Source organism: Perca flavescens, chromosome 19, assembly GCF_004354835.1.
Source record: "Perca flavescens isolate YP-PL-M2 chromosome 19, PFLA_1.0, whole genome shotgun sequence".
NCBI lineage: Eukaryota > Metazoa > Chordata > Actinopteri > Perciformes > Percidae > Perca > Perca flavescens.
The window spans coordinates 3,903,075-3,920,745 of NC_041349.1; the positions used below are offsets into that span (position 1 = coordinate 3,903,075).

Sequence of the window (17,671 nt, forward strand, 5' to 3'; positions counted from 1 at the left end):
GAGAGACAGACAGAGAGAGAGAGACAGGAGACAGACAGACATAGAGACAGACAGACATAGAGATAAATAGACAGGAAGACAGACAGACAGACAGACAGACACACACACACAGACAGATGGACTGAAACTGTCTCCTGTCTTTCATCAACTGCAGCTGAGGCCCCGCCCCATCTCCATGGCGACCAGGACGAGTCGTCAGAGAAGCACAAGCTCCTCCCACCACAGGCCCCGCCCACTTCTACCCAGAAGCCCAAGCAGTTCGTCTGACCTCTGCAGCAGCGCTTCTCAAACTGTTTTCAATAATATATATTAATATATAATATATATTAATATATAATATATATTAATATTATATATAAATATTAATATATAATATATATTAATATTTTAATATTTTTTAAGTGATGTACCCTCTGAACAGGGTTACGGTTAACATCAGCGCAAAACATTTTGGGTAAAAAATAATAAAAAATCTCTATAAGAGGACCACTACAGTGCTGGGAGTAACTGAAAAATATTTAAATGCTACATTAATTTTAAATGTTAAGAATTAATTAATTGTTATAATTTAATTATTTTAGGATTTATGTTGTGTACATATATATGTGTATATATTACGATGTATTTAACATTTGGCAAAAATCTCATGTACCCTCTGCAGTACGTTCAAATTACACACAGACACACACACACACCAACGCAGACACACACGCGCACAGACGTACGTGCACACACACACAGAGACACACACATCCACACGCACAGACGTACGCACACACACAGACAGACAAACACAAAGACACACGCACACAGACAACACACAAAAACACAAACCACACGCACACACACCACACACGCACGCAAACACACACACCCACACGCACACATACACACACACACACACAAAGACACACACACCCGAACACACACACGCTTACACCCACCCACACGCATACACCACACACACACAGACACACACACCACAGACAGACACACACACACACACACACACACACACACACAAAACCACCCACATACATACACCACATGCACAGAGACACCCACACACACCACAACATTTTTTTTGTCTTTAGTCATGTTAATACTTTTATATGAACTTTTTTTTCATTAGTTTTTATTATTATTATTATTATCAATAATTAATATTATATTTAAAATATTAATATCAACCAAACTGGAGTAAGGTTTAGTTATTTTTAGAACAACTTTTATCAGTTTTTAGTAACTGACTCGTCTTGCTGTCGCTGAATAAAGTTCAATCAAGCCAATCAGAAAATGATGCATTATGGGAAGTTTTTATTTCTGTACGTGGATGTTGAGATGGGTCAGCCTCCCTGTGTTTCTCCTCTAGAAGTCTTTTAATGTGAAGTAGCTCACAGTGCACAGGAAGACATTTTAGGGTTTTCACTCAGGGAACACAACCAGGATAACACATACATAAAGGGGGGATTAGTTTTAGAGAGTAAGATCCTTTTAGTTTAACATGAAACAGCTCCGAAATCACCATCACCAAACTCCACCAGACTCCATGTAAATAATCAGGACTTTTAGCGTGTATAGAGCCAGCATATCTCCACCAGACTCCATGTAAATAATCAGGACTTTTAGCGTAGCCAGTATCTCCACCAGACTCCATGTAAATAATCAGGACTTTTCGTATAGAGCCAGCATATCTCCACCAGACTCCATGTAAATAATCAGGACTTTTAGTGTGTATAGAGCCAGCATATCTCCACCAGACTCCATGTAAATAATCAGGACTTTTAGCGTGTATAGAGCCAGCATATCTCCACCAGACTCCATGTAAATAATCAGGACTTTTCGCGTGTATAGAGCCAGCATATCTCCACCAGACTCCATGTAAATAATCAGGACTTTTAGCGTGTATAGAGCCAGCATATTTCCACCAGACTCCATGTAAATAATCAGGACTTTTAGCGTGTATAGAGCCAGCATATCTCCACCAGACTCCATGTAAATAATCAGGACTTTTAGCGTGTATAGAGCCAGCATATCTCCACCAGACTCCATGTAAATAATCAGGACTTTTAGCGTGTATAGAGCCAGCATATCTCCACCAGACTCCATGTAAATAATCAGGACTTTTAGCGTGTATAGAGCCAGCATATCTCCACCAGACTCCATGTAAATAATCAGGACTTTTAGCGTGTATAGAGCCAGCTTATTTCCACATGTAAATGGGTGAATTAAGGGTTTCAAAGATTGTTGACCAATCAGTCACTTAGAGTCCAGATTCCCCTTTAATAACCCAACTCAGTGACTGTCTCTCTGACCATCAGCGTGAGAGAGACAGACAGGGAGGGAGACAGCTCTTTGACTGTCTGACCATCAGTGTGTTGTGGTTGAAGTTCCAGGTCTGGGTGGTGTGTGTGTGTATATATGTGTGTGTGTCTGTCTGTGTGTGTGTGTCTGTGTGTGTCTGTGTGTGTGTGTGTGTCTGTGTCTTTATGTGTGTGTGTGTCTCTGTGTGTGTGTGTGTGTGTGTGTGTGTGTGTGTGTGTGTGTGTGTGTGTGTGTGTGTGTGTGTCTTTATGTGTGTGTGTGTCTCTGTGTGTGTGTGTGTGTGTGTGTGTGTGTGTGTGTGTGTGTGTGTGTGTGTGTGTGTATGTGTGTGTCTGTCTGTGTGTGTGTGTGTGTGTGTGTGTGTGTGTGTGTGTGTGTCTGTTTCTTTATGTGTGTGTGTGTGTATATGTGTGTGTCTGTGTGTGTGTGTGTTTGTGTGTGTGTGTCTCTGTGTATCTGTGTGTGTGTGTTTGTGTATGTTCTTGTTTAACTACAATCGTGGGGTCCTATAACTGGGAGTCCACTATACTTTCGGGGTCCTGACAGCTTTGTGGGGTCAAAATGCTGGACCCCACAAGTTTAAAGGTCTGTTTGAGGGTTAAGACTTGGTCGTAGGTTTAGAGATAGAATTGTGCATGTGTGTGTCTCTGTGTGTGTGTTTGTATGTCTGTGTGTGTGTGTCTCTGCGGCGTGACACTTTTAGCAGAGATACACATTTGGCCCTTTAACTCGCAAACCATACATCGCACATTAAAAATACACATATCCACGCATTCACTGAATTCATCTGAATCTCCTGATATAGGCCACCCCCATTTCCGCCTAGACTTTTATGCGCAAAAAATTGGGATTTATTGTAAACCTACTTTTTCTAACTCCTCCTAGACCATGCGACCGATCTGCACAAAACTCAGATTGTCAAATTGGATACTATGATCACCATGGGCCACAAATTGGATACTATGATCACCATGGGCCACAAATTGGATACTATGATCACCATGGGCCACAAATTGGATACTATGATCACCATGGGCCACAAATTGGATACTATGATCACCATGGGCCACAAATTGGATACTATGATCACCATGGGCCACAAATTGGATACTATGATCACCATGGGCCACAAATTGGATACTATGATCACCATGGGCCACAAATTGGATACCATCTTGGAGAGACTGTCAGCTCTGGATAGGCTGGACAACATCTTGGGGAAACTCACGGTTTTGGCAAGGAAATTTGATCGCTACGGAGACCAGAGGGGACATTCAGAGAAGTCGAGAGTGACTAACTGCTGCTTCTCGCCCTAAGACGAAACAAATTCCAATCTTATCTTTTTTCGGCTCCCTGAACCAGCGCTGGCCTTGGCCGAGGCCGGTGTTGAATACTCACCTCCCCTGGTAGCACTGCAGCGAGGCACACTCTTGCGTTCCCTACCCGACTCCCACAGACACCTGTTGATTGTTGACTCGGACTGGGTCCTGCTTCAAAGCTGACTCCATGGCAACCGGCTGTGTATTGCAATGACAATCGTGCGGACTCAGAAAACCAGATTACGGGGGCCAGACGTAGCTTGACTACTCAGGCCTACATACACACGAACTCTTACATATATACAGATATGCAATCACATATATCTCATTAAAGGTTCTTCCGATTTTTACAAAATGTTGAGGGTACCATCTAGGGCCACTCCTGACGCCATGTCTACAGCGGGGTACTGATTCGTCAAAGTGGGCGTGGCCTATGGGACCCAGGTTTGGATTCACCACTTACACTAATGTGAGCAACTTCAAATTTACCGTGTAGATGTAGAATGGTTCATGGACCTCACATACTAAGTATTACACACATGGACCACTAGGTGGCGCTATAATGACATCAAACGTGTTTTTGCCTATAACTCCCACATTACACATCGCACATTAGAAAACCTTACATCCACGTCTTCCTTGAATCAAGCTGAAACACATTTTATAAGCCACGCACATTTCCGCTAATAAGTATTTTCCCAATATTGCACAATGTGCAAAACCAACTTTTTCGAACCCCTCTTAGGCCGTGCAACCGATCTCCATGAAACCTGGTACATAACATCTGCAGATGGACCTGACCAAAAGTTATTAAAAGAATTTTGCTACGTTAAAGTATGCGCAATTCACAACCAAACTAATTTTCGTAGCTAGCCACAAAACACGAACTTCAGCATATCTCGGCAAAATGTATAGGTATCAGAGCAAAACTTGGTAGCATTGTTTGACTCACACAGTTGTGTAGACATCCCAGTATCAATACACACAGTATTAACCCAGTATCAATACACATATTCTCCCTTTCTCCCGCTTTTAGTGTTCCTGAGTATTTACTAACCAGCAGCTATCGGGTTGCTGGTGAAAGCACGCGTGTAGTGTTCTCTGTCCTACGGTTGGCCTTGTCATGCTGCTTGGCCCTGGCCCCATACATCCATGCACTGTACCGGAGTTAGCTTTTGTTTTGGGGAAAGGGGGCTTTGCGTTCACCTTTACTTTGTTAAAGTAAGCTAGGTTAGCCTCCTTGTGCGCGCTTCTCAAATGTACTCTAAAATTCGTGGGATTTTTCCCTTTAATGAATTGTCCACATATTTTACCACCTTCCACTGAGAGGCACTTGCTTTTATTTGACACAGTCATAATCAGATAGGTCTCTGCTGCTTTCTTCCAACATTCGGAACCGCCATAATGACCGGTGAAGGGCACATACGTGTTGTGTTCAATTTGACATGTAATGTCTGAATTACTGGGTTCCCAGTCGGAAAATAAATATGTCTATGGCACAGACTGTATAAATAAGGTATATGGTTGGAAATGTCTGTATATGGTTGGAAAACTCTGAACGTTATTTGCTCTATGAAAGACATCAACAAAGACAGAAATTAAGGACATTTACTCAAAATTTTTATTTTAGTTTAGTTTTGCAAACAGACATTACAGTTTTAGTTAGTTATCGTTTTTTGTAATGCCGCATTTTTTAATTTATTTCAGTTTACGACTATGTTTTTCCCACCTAGTTTTCGTTATTTCGTTCGTTTTTGTTAACGATTATAACCTTGGTCTCTCTGTTTGTGTGTATGTGTGTATCTGTGTCTCTGTGTGTGTGTGTTTGTGTGTATCTGTGTGTGTGTGTCTCTGTGTGTGTGTATGTGTGTCTCTGTCTCTGTGTTTGTCTCTTTGTGTATGTGTGTATCTGTGTCTCTGTGTGTGTGTGTTTGTGTGTATGTGTGTATCTGTGTATCTGTGTGTGTGTGTCTCTGTGTGTGTGTATGTGTCTCTCTGTCTCTGTGTTTGTCTCTTTGTGTATGTGTGTCTCTGTGTGTGTGTTTCTGTCCACTTTAAATTAAGGGTCTTTTACGATGATAAAAGTACTGTTTTTTTAAATGGAGTCTGGTGGGTTTGGCAGCTTTTAGGCATTTTTCTATAGTTTTTGCTGTGCTTTTCACTTGTGATTTAATAAGACACCGTCTGTTTCTTTCAACAAGTCCTCCAAATACAACGATACCATACAACGATATTGGCAGGAGCGTTTTCCGTCCTCATATCTAAGCCAGAGAACGTCAGTCGCAGTTTTTAACATGAAGATCCCACTTTCAAACATGTTGCTAACGTTGTGAAACGGTTGCAATTATGTTAGATTTATGCACAAAAACTGCTTATTTAAGTTTAGAAAAAGATTGTGGTTTGGGTTAAAATCAGACGTTACTTTCTGAGACCTGCGCCGACACTAGAAACCTAAATATATGTCATAATTGCTGCTTTAACAAACGACTTATGGGAGCATTTTTCGGGAGAGCAGTCCCGAGTTTTCATGGATTAATTACATTTACAAAGACACACACGTGAGTTAGACACACACAGTGGTGTAGTCTAATGTATTGTAGTGGGTATACTGTACTGTATATTGGCCTATATATATGGGCCAGAATCTGCCTTTGGGGTAGGGGAGGCATATCATTGTGTGTTGTGTGTGTGTGTGTGTGTGTGTGTGTGTGTGTGTGTGGGGGGGGGTCTGGGTGTCCTCCCCCAGGGAAGTTTTGAGCGTCAGCAACTTCATTTTGGTTGCATTTGGATACGAATTAATGCACCAATTTACGGTGTAAATACTTTTATTTATAGCCTGTACGAAGTAAAAGAACACAGATGACAATTCAAAATATATCAAACATATAATGGAAAGTGTGTTGTTGCGTGTCATTGGGCATTTTAAAGTGGGTCTATGGAAATCCTGGAGCTTTCTTAGTGGGTATACTGCGTATACCTGCGTATCACGTAGACTACACCACTGGACACACAGTAACTCTTTATTTATTTTGTCAGAAGTTACTACATGAGACCCGAGAGCCTTCGTTAAACACAACAAACAAACAACGAGACATTTCAGAAGGAAATATTGTACTTTTTACCACACTACTGCTTTTATTTTAACTACTAACTTTTATTTTAAATATGATTCATTAATGATCTTACACACAATAATGCTTCCTTAAAAATCTATTTCTAATGTAAATAAGCAGGTATTGATTCTTCTGAACTTCTGAACTGACACTGGTCTGCAGCTGCTATTTATTTAATCCATCTAAAGATTCAAATGACTTATAAACAAAAAGATGTGTATTCAAATACAATCTGCCCACAGCGCCTACCCTGTGCACGGGTGTGTTGTTTTAACCATGTTCCTATGTGACTTCAGACTTGTAACATATTTCCTACCAAAGTTTCTATTCTATTCTATTTAACTGTATCACCAAGAGGGAGGTTAGTCACCTTCTTTAAGGTCACCCAGAGGGATGTAAGTCACTTCCTTTAGGGGACCCGAGTTGACGTCAACTCGGTGGCTCCTCCTTATTTTGCTCTAGTCTCTAGCTTTGTCACGCCCCAACATTTACATATGCTACACCACTGATCTGAGATCAGGTAGTCTTCTGAATAGGTCACACAGATCTCAGAAATTGTATACATTGTTCGTGTGCTATTGCATCACTAAATTACCTTCTGAGACTTTTTTATGCGAGAAATCAGCCATGTAAAGCTCAAATATGGGCCGTTTTACGAAAATGTATGGCTAATTGCAAATATGGTAAACTGTGTCGGATTTCAGCGGCTCCACACACACAGTACAGCGGCAGTCCGTGGCCCGTGCTCACTCCAAACTTGTAAAATATGTTCGTTTGGACATTGGCTGTCAGCGTCTGAAGAAAGGGAAAAAGCACCCTTCACCGTGTTTGTAGAACGTACCGGGGTTATAGAGCGAGTAGTATGAAAGGCCGACCCAGAACTGGTCGCGGCGCCCGGCGAGGGGCTGAAGTCCGACGCAGTTTACCAAATTTGCAATTAGCCATACATTTTCGTAAAAGTTGTATAAGTCACCTCCCTTAGGGTCACTGAGAGGGAGGTAAGTCACTTCCTTAAGGGTCCCCCAAAAAGGAGACAAGTCACCTTCTGTGATTCACTATCTGTTTAAATCAACTGAGACGGGCTGATTCAGAACGCTGAAAGTTTTCCTTGCAAACCTCTAAAATATTTTTCTGTCGTCGCATATCTTTGGTCTAAACTGGACTTTATCTTGAAGTCACTCAGCGTTGCAACAACACTGTAGTTTTCCCGCCCGGTGTAGAAACAGCAGCGGTGACACCAGACTGCTGGGCAGATTAAACCAGACTGCAGACGTCATCGCCACGCAGCCGCCAGTGTGGCTCAAAAGTGACGAAGCGTACAAAGCAGAACAAACAATAAACCCTCCTAACATCAGCAACAGCGCTGCCAGGATGGCCACGATGGTGCAGAAAGCCCTCTGCTTTGATTGGTCTACCCGCTCCCTGTCCCCGCCCACTTCCCCCGGCCCCGGACGAATCAGAACGCAGAGAACAGAAAGGCTGCAGAAAGAGACGACGAGTAAGGAAATAACCAAGAGGCTGAAAAATGGAACAACGGGCAACGTGGGCACATAAAGAGCTAACACACCGCTCCACCCGAAGCACAGCAGCCAGACGCACCCACAGCTGATGTTTCTGACCCTGACCCCCCCCGACTGTTTCAGCCCCAGGTAGGTGACGGGGTGAACGACAGCCACGTAGCGCTCCACGCAGGTGAGGATGTGAAACAGAGTCTGTCCGGGGAAAACGATGTACAGCACGTAGAAACCCACGATCTTCATCCGTGGGAGATTCATGTAGGAGCCACAACAGAAGAGAGCCCACCCCAACACACTGATCAGCTCCATGGCAGCCATGTGGAAGGTGAAGATGTCCGAGTGGCTCGTCGGGACGGAGCGCTGCCGCCGCCATCGCTGGTGACCCAGGCAGAGGACGAGGAAGGAGAGAGGGATGAAGAGGAGGAATTTGGTGGCAGTAAAGGCAACGGAGATAAAGAGCGTCATGTCAACGCCAAAGCAGCTTAAAAACAGGTCGAGGGTGGCGTTGGTGGAAGATGAGTTGACTGACATGTCTGTTGTTAGGAAGGCCTGAGGAAGAGGAGCAGAGGGAGAGACGATAGATGATTAAAACTAAGGATACATATTATCAGAGTAACAACTCCTGTGGTGGCAGGAATTTGGGTTTCCTAGGATAGCGAAGGCATGTCCTGCCCTATTCCTCACCTCTGATTGGCCTAAACTGGTATTCTTAACCTAACCCTAACCAATCTCCCTCCTTATGCCTAACCCTGCTGATAGTGTACGTCACTTCCTTTAGGGTCACCCAGAGGGATGTACGTCACTTCCTCTAGTGTCACCCAGAGGGATGTATGTCACTTCCTCTAGGGTCACCCGGAGGGATGTACGTCACTTCCTCTAGAGTCACCCAGAGGGATGGACATCACTTTCTTTAGGGTCACCCAGAGGGATGTACGTCACTTCCTCTAGGGTCACCCAGAGGGATGGACATCACTTCCTCTAGTGTCACCCAGAGGGATGGACATCACTTTCTTTAGGGTCACCCAGAGGGATGTACGTCACTTCCTCTAGAGTCACCCAGAGGGATGTACGTCACTTCCTCTAGAGTCACCCAGAGGATGGACATCACTTTCTTTAGGGTCACCCAGAGGACGTAAGTCATCTTCTTTAGGGTCACCCAGAGGGATGTACGTCACTTCCTCTAGAGTCACCCAGAGGGATGGACATCACCTTCTTTAGGGTCACCCAGAGGGATGTACGTCACTTCCTCTAGGGTCACCCAGAGGGATGTACGTCACTTCCTCTAGAGTCACCCAGAGGGATGGACATCACTTTCTTTAGGGTCACCCAGAGGGACGTAAGTCACCTTCTTTAGGGTCACCCAGAGGGATGTACGTCACTTCCTCTAGGGTCACCCAGAGGGATGTACGTCACTTCCTCTAGAGTCACCCAGAGGGATGGACATCACTTTCTTTAGGGTCACCCAGAGGGATGTACGTCACTTCCTCTAGGACCACCCGGAGGGATGTACAGCACCTTCTTTAGGGTCCCTGAGAGGAATGTAAGTCACCCCCCTTAAGGCCTTTTTATGGTTGTGCGTAGAATCGACGGCGTATCCCCGCAGACCCCTCTGCGTCTATGCTGAACCATATGCCGTAGCCTGATGCGCACCTCTCGAAAAATGTAACTTCATATCGCAATTTCCTGGTTCTCCTTCTCCATCAACAACATGAGATCAAGGAGAGGGTTAACTTCTCCTGCTCCAGATTCCCCACCGTGGTCAGAAAACAGAGGGGAGACTCTTTGGTTTTCTCACTGTGACTCTAGAGTCGGTACTCGCTCTCTCACTTCTCCCTCACTCTACCACACATCCCCCCCACACACACACACACACACATGCCAGCTCAACGCACACACCCCCGCACACGTATAAACATCAGGCCACTTACGTAGGCTACGGCGAAAGCTCTGCATGGAGCCTCCGCAGAACCATAAAAAGGCCTTTAGGGTCACTGAGAGCAATGTAAGTCAAGTCAATATTTGGTGTGTATTGAATGGTCTGTCCTAAAATCCCAATTTAAAGCTTATATACTGCTTCCCGACTTTGTTTATTATCTCATATGGAGAATTTATCAAACATTGTGATGTACTTACCATGAGACGGGATCTGTGTCTTCAGCTGTTCAGCAGTTCTTATGTCTGGATTATTGGACTTCCGTCTGTGATAAACGACAAAAAAAATCTTTCCTTTTGGAAATGAAATACATTATTGAATTTTTGACACGAAGGACCACTCACCTTCACCTGCGATGGTCTCTGGATGGGTCTCCGAACACGTCAACACATCTCTGAGATGGAGTCCAGTGTGTGTTGAGTGGTGGCTTCTTTGCATGTTGCAAATTCACAGCAGATTTTATGATACTTTTATGCTAAATTGCGATAGGCAAATAATGTTTCACCGTGATTGTTCCGCAGCGGGAGGAGGAGGGAGGTTAGTCTCTCAACACTTATGAAAATGAATTGGGATTTCTTTTATACTTTGAATGTAAATAAGCTGCTAAAGTGTGAAGACAGACAGAAAGACAGACATACAGAGAGAGAGACAGACAGACAAACAGAGGTAGTTTAGTCTTTCAACATACAAACAGTGTTGTAATTCATATTAAATGCTGATAGGTTATACACATCCAGATGGTTATATAGTACACTATCTGTTGTGACGGACAGAATGGACTCAAACTCAAGGCTCGACAAAAGCAAATAAGTTTATTGAACAGGGAAAAAGGGGGACGAGGAGCTAGGGAGTAAAGCTATGAGAAAGGGGGACAAAAGGGGAACACCTATGAAGGCGAGGTTCGCAGGAGCAAAACTAGGAGGGCAGGGACTCAAGGAGAAAACCTAGGATGGAGAGGGATTCAGGGGAACAACCTAGGAGGGCCAGGGAGCTTGGGGAAACCGGGGCTGAAGGTCCGCAGGGGAGACACTGGAGCGGGGGAACAGAGGATCCGAGGGAGGACTGGCTGGAGCGTGGAGGCACAGGCAGGGTGAGGTAGGACGCCGCGGGAGGAGGACTGAACGGGGAAGCCAGCTGACTGGATCTGGAAGGCTTGGAGGTGCAGTTTCACCTCCAATCCTTCCAGATCCAGTCAGAAACAAACACAGGAGGGTAAGACAAGGAAACACACAGGGACAGGTATGCACAAAGGATTTCTCAGGAAGTTTAGCAGCGAGTGTGCTAAAGCTGAGACAACGATTCAGGTTGGTTACTGTGTTTTTCTCAGGCTGTTCTAGCATTCGTACATATCTCTCTGAAAAGTAAAGCACTGTAATTGGTATGTATTCCACGTATTTATTACTATCAGCAGCACACAAACACAGGCCGGAGTTAAGGAGAAAACACAAGACTTTCACCCAGGAAACAGGTGTTCATGTCCTGAAGAAGTTAAGGAGAAAACACAGGACTCACCATCACCATCACCACCAGACTCCATGTAAATAATCAGGACTTTTAGCGTGTATAGAGCCAGCATATCTCCACCAGACTCCGTGTAAATAATCAGGACTTTTAGCGTGTATAGAGCCAGCATATTTCCACCAGACTCCATGTAAATAATCAGGACTTTTAGAGTGTATCGAGCCAGCATATTTCCACCAGACTCCATGTAAATAATCAGGACTTTTAGTGTGTATAGAGCCAGCATATTTCCACCAGACTCCATGTAAATAATCAGGACTTTTAGCGTGTATAGAGCCAGCATATTTCCACCAGACTCCATGTAAATAATCAGGACTTTTAGCGTGTATAGAGCCAGCATATCTCCACCAGACTCCATGTAAATAATCAGGACTTTTAGTGTGTATAGAGCCAGCATATCTCCACATGTAAATGGGTGAATTAAGGGTTTATTTCAACCAAACCAGAGTGGTGATTGTTGGAACAGTGGAAAGATGAACCAAGACGGCTTTTGATAGTTTTATTTAGTTTCTGTCCACTTTGAATGAAGTGTGTTTTACGATTATAAAAGTCCTGATTATTTACATGGAGTCTGGTGGAGTTTGGTGATTTTAGGGCTGTTTCATGTTAAACAAAAAGGTCTATCTCTGTAGGGATCCTTTCCATAATGTTAGGTAAGTCACCTCCCTTAGGGTCACTGAGAGGGAGATAAGTCACCTTCTTTAGGGTCACAGAGAGGGAGGTAAGTCACCTTCTTTAGGGTCAAAGAGAGGGAGGTAGGTCACCTCCTTAAGAGTCCCCCAAAAAGGAGATAAGTCAACTCTTTAGGGTCCCCCAAAAAGGAGGTAAGTCACTTCCTTTAAGGTCCGAGAGGGATGTACGTCTCCTTCTTTAGGGTCCCTGAGAGGGAGGTAAGTCACCTTCTTTAGGGTCACCAAGAGGGAGGTAGGTCACCTCCGTAAGGGTCCCCCAAAAAGGAGATAAGACACCTTCTTTGGTCACTTCCTCTAAGGTCACCGAGAGGGGGGTAGGTCACCTCCTTTAGGGTCACCTTCTTTAGGGTCACAGAAAGGGAGGTAAGTCACCTTCTTGATAAGATTAATGTTCTGAGGTGTGAGGATCGCTGGGGACCAGTGATTGGCCGGCTGAACTCCACTGGTTGGACTGGTGTGATGGTGTTCAGGTCTACCTCAGTGAGGAGTAGAGGACCTCTGGCTCCACTGGAGACTCTGAATACTGTGACAAGGGAGCAGGGAATGTGGACCCAAACGCAGAGGGAGGCAGGCAGGCAGGAGATGGTTGAACTCAGGGATTTTATTATAACAAAAAACAGCAGCACAAGGGCTGGAAAACCGACAGGCGAAACAAAGGAGGCGTAAACTGACAAAAACACAAGGCACAGGGAAACAACAATAGTCACAGGGGTGAACACAAGACGAACCAACAAGAGACAAAGGGAACACAGAGGCTAAATACGAGGTGATGAACAAATGAGGGACAGGTGATACAGCAGGTGGAACACATCAGGGCGGGGCAGGACAATCAAACGGGGCGGGAAAACAAAGCAAAGCTAGACATGACAAGACAGAAAACCAGACTATCAAAATAAAACAGGAAGCAGGAAAAACAGACAGAAAACATGACATCAACACAACACCAGGGATAACAGAGACGACAGGAACACAATTCAGAATAAGCAACAAAAATGGGAAACAGAAACACACAAAATACAACACGGTCAAAACAGGGAAAACAGAAATATACAAACAGGCAACTGAAATGTCCATAATTGCAACAGAATACAATCTTTACTTTATTATTAGACACCAGATACATGTGTGACCCTGGTTTGATTTGATGTATTTGATCACAGAAATGTCAAAAGTGCAGTAGTTAAAGGGAAATACAATTTAAATGTTCACAGTTTTTTTTTTCATTCTTCTTAACACTTCACGCCCAGGGAGCTGCTGCAGTAGAAGCAGACTTGTTAACTGCAAACATGTCAGGGTGTCACACAGACCATTTATTATTAACACTTAATATAAATGTGAATCAAAATGTAGATGCTGAGATTCATAAAATGTAAAATGTTGGTCACAACATGGAAACCAAATCAATAACAGTATGTTTAAAGCCCAGTTCAGACCAGAGAACATTCAGGAAATGATCACCGTGCTTGAAGGCAGCTATAAAGCTACCAACGTCATACAGTCAACACGTGTTTGAAAGGAACTCTGGGAGATGAAGTCCCAGAGACCTGAAATTACTTCTAAGGCCAAAGCTGCCACTAGAAACAACTTGACTCAAATCTTATAGACAACAACTTTAAAGCAATTATTTTGCACATATTCTTATTTTGACCATAACACAATTAAACACAAAGGCAAATTACTTTTTGTGAAAACCTACTTGGCATTCGTGTCTTTCTTGATGTGTAGTTTACACTGTTTATTTTAGTCTCTTTTGTTCCCCTTTTCAGTGGTTTAACAGAGGCGAGGTGGTGTTGTGTTCACTTACTTGCAACTAAACTACTGCCACCTACATAGAGACAAGATTATTAGAAGATGCCTTTGCAAAAAATTTTTACTTGCACAACATACTTACACTCATATGACCTCATTCTCACGTTATGCATGCATGTGTATGTATGTATTTCTATGCATGAGAATATGTATGTATGCATGTAACACTGCCAGTCACAGAGGAAGGAGGAAGAGTTTTACTTGATGCGGATATACTGAAAAAAAAGTCAAGACATCATTTCACCAACAGTTAGGATGGAGGACACATCTCTACTCTGGCTGCTCTGTAAGTAAACTGTGTTTCTGAAAAATATCAGCTGAAAGAAATAGGGATCAACTGATACTGGTTATTCAAGGCCGATACCGATTAGTAGTAGTTAATGTAACTGATTTGCATTTACAGTTAAAATGAAAATCTTTAAGTCAAAATTAAGATTTTGGATTGTTACAAACTCCAACAAAGAACTGTATAAATGCGTTAAGCAATTATTTAATAAATTAGAAACGTTCAACAGGACACCCACAGAGAGTCAGATAGTGTTGTGTGGGGGGGACATTAAGACAGACTCAGTGGTGAGTGACACTAGGTCTAAGGGCATTTTTAGATACTTCTTGAATTCTCCTTTTAAGGTATTTACATACATACAGAGCTGGAGCCGAGCCAAAGTAGAATGCTTTTAATTAACTTTATTGGTTATCAGGGAAATAAAAAGCTGATGCGGATGATCAGCGTTTAGATGGAAAACTGATATATCTATAGTCTGGTTTTTACAGTTTACACAATGTCATCTTGAAAGATTGTGTAAATGATTTAAAGCCTGTTTTTAGGATGTTCTTTTCATTTATTATTTAAACTTGTAACCGAACCAAACTCCAACTAACCAAAGTGTCTTATCTCTTCAGTTCTGATCTCACTGCTGAGATTCCCAACAAACCAAGGTCAGTACACTGTTTTCTTGATAGAAAAGGTTGTGTTGAGAATACTTTTAGAATGTGTAGAGTGTTGAGATTTTTGAGCATTTTATTATTGAGAAGCCAGAGGCCTCATTTATCAAAGCATGCATAGAACAAGTTGTCAGTGTGTGTGGTAAAAGTTTGGTTTTCATCAAACCTGCACATGAACAACGATACATCTCACCTACAGCTACATCCGCCGGCTCGTTCACACTCCTTTATATCCAGAAACTCCCCAGAATACCAGATATGGTTAACTACATCCCTTTGAAACTCTGAGTGGCTTTAATGTAGAGATACTTGTTGTGGTCAAAAGTAAAAAAAACGAGAAAGATGAAAAACATCACACACAATGAGGTTAAGATATTGGAGGGTCCTGGGAGCAAACATGGAGGAAGGTTTCCCAGCTTAGATGAGTTATTGCAACTCAGTGTAAAGAAATTAGCTGATTCCTTCAGTTTCCCAGATAATGAATGTGAAGTATCAGAGGCCCAGCCAGGCTTTGTCCAAAGCAGTGATTGTCACATTAGCTTTGATATGATATATTTTTTATTAACGTGTCATGCCACTAAGTGGCCCATCCCACACCTATTTACATTACACCAGCATACACACATCTTTTCACCTTGGACAGAATATATTTTATATATTTCTCAACAGCAGCCCATTTCTCTTTAAACTGGTGACAACTAAACCACAACACATTCTCCTCCCTCCAGCCTCTCTGACTGTGAGTCCCAGCAGCTCTCAGATGTTTAAAGAGCAGTCTGTCTCTCTGAGCTGTGAGGAGGACGACAGCTCTGCTGGATGGACTCTGAGGAGGAACACATCCGGAGAAACCAGGACTCAGTGTGGAGATGGCTGGGGAAGACCTGCTGGGTCTTCCTGTATCATCAGCTACATGGACCCATCGCAAAGTGGAGTGTACTGGTGTGAGTCCAGAGAGGGAGCAACCAGTAACAGCATCACCATCACTGTCACTGGTAAGATCAGACTGTGGAGTCAGTATTGATGAAGCTGTGTGTGAATGGATGACATGCTGTAGTTTGTCTCTGTGTTGAGATGGACCAGTGATCCTGCAGAGTCCTGTCCTCCCTGTGATGGAGGGAGAAGACCTCACTCTGACCTGTCAAACAGAGACCTCCTCCATCCTCCCAGCTGGTTTCTATAAAGATGGCTCCTTCATCAGGAATGAGCCTGCAGGTCACATGACCATCCACCATGTTTCCAGGTCTGATGAAGGCCTCTACAAGTGCAACATCAGCAGTGTTGGAGAGTCTCCACCCAGCTGGGTCTCTGTCACAGGTGAGGAGGTTACCTTTGATTTCAGGAGTTCATTCATCCAGATATTCACCTGACAGCTGATTCTCTCTACAGGGAAACCAAATACCACAAGCCCTCCTACGAGCTCGCCACCGGCCCCTGAAACAACCTCAGCTCCGGCCCAGACCTCAGACCCACCTTCGACCTCAGACCTCCTCTACCTTGTGATCAGACTGGTCTGCCACCTGGTGGTGTTCTGTCCGTACTGCATCTCCACTTTCATCATGGTGTCTTTATATCGACAGAGGGCCAAAGGTAACACTCTGAATCATTCACTGACCTCACGATCAATCAATCAATCAATCAATCTCACACCACCACTCTGGTGTTGATTATTGACAGTTGTCTCTAACAGAACTCTTCAGCTGATCAATTATCTACATTTTCTTTCTAACCTGCTCTGACTGTAGGAAATGACCTGTCTGTCTCCATGGTGACGACCCCGCCCACCCGGGCTGAGGAAGGATTGGATGAAAACTATGATGATGTCACCACGGAGCATCACTTCTGAACTGATCTGAGAAGAAGCTCAAATATTTCAAGTCCTCATGAATCAGAAACAGTGGAAGCCTCAGAAAGCTTCCCTGTGAATCTCCACATGTTCTATTTTGTCCTGTAGATCAGTGGTTCCCAACCTTTTTTCCCTACTCATGTACCCGAAACCAAAGTTGAGGTAACTCTCGAGATAGAGCCTTACTTTCTTTTTTGATACAGAGCCGTTATCAGCACTTTTACGTTTCTCCGCCATGTTTCATTCATAAAATAGTGATGCCGTGGCGGCAGGAAAGACGAGGATACAAAAATATATAGTTTTCATGCAGACTTTTGTGTACATTATATATTCTAGTGTATTATCATAATTTGTTTAACATGTGCAAATATTATTTTTTTTTTACCTCAACCTCAAACCAGATAAAGACTTGCGGCCCCCCCTGTGATCTTTGCCGCCCCCCCTGGGGGTGCCCGGACCCCAGGTTGGGAACCACTGCTGCAGATGGAGGATGTTAAGCTAAGCTCTGTTCAGTCCAAAGATTTGTGATGAAAACAAGTTTAAATGTGCAGCTTCTTGTAATTCTCCAGCCTGTAGCATTTTGAAACCTGTTAGTTTATACCAATGAGATGAGACGGTGTACCCTCTGACTCTGGGGCACTCGTTGAGCCTCCC

The 17,671-nt window shown here is 43.5% G+C and overlaps 3 protein-coding genes across 4 annotated transcripts in view; 2 read left to right on the forward strand and 1 right to left on the reverse strand.

Moving 5' to 3' along the window:
• Positions 1–285, forward strand: part of LOC114545249 (PRELI domain-containing protein 1, mitochondrial) — a 5,276-nt gene extending 4,991 nt beyond the window's left edge. Inside the window, exon 6 of one of the 2 annotated variants that reach the window (XM_028563538.1) lies at positions 155–285. In XM_028563538.1, coding sequence (XP_028419339.1) covers positions 155–267 — 113 coding nt within the window. In that variant the 3' untranslated portion in view covers positions 268–285. The remainder of the gene's footprint in view (positions 1–154) is intronic. The other variant, XM_028563539.1, reaches the window with a different exon arrangement.
• Positions 1–17,671, reverse strand: part of LOC114546120 (low affinity immunoglobulin gamma Fc region receptor II-like) — a 1,096,214-nt gene that overhangs the window by 130,923 nt on the left and 947,620 nt on the right. The gene's annotated exons all lie outside the window — the stretch shown is intronic.
• Positions 15,089–17,017, forward strand: LOC114546123 (uncharacterized). The gene is made up of 5 exons (XM_028564788.1): positions 15,089–15,168; positions 15,903–16,166; positions 16,246–16,344; positions 16,561–16,761; positions 16,917–17,017. Exons 2-5 carry the CDS (start codon positions 15,935–15,937, stop codon positions 17,015–17,017), a joined length of 633 nt encoding a protein of 210 aa, XP_028420589.1. The 5' UTR covers positions 15,089–15,168; positions 15,903–15,934.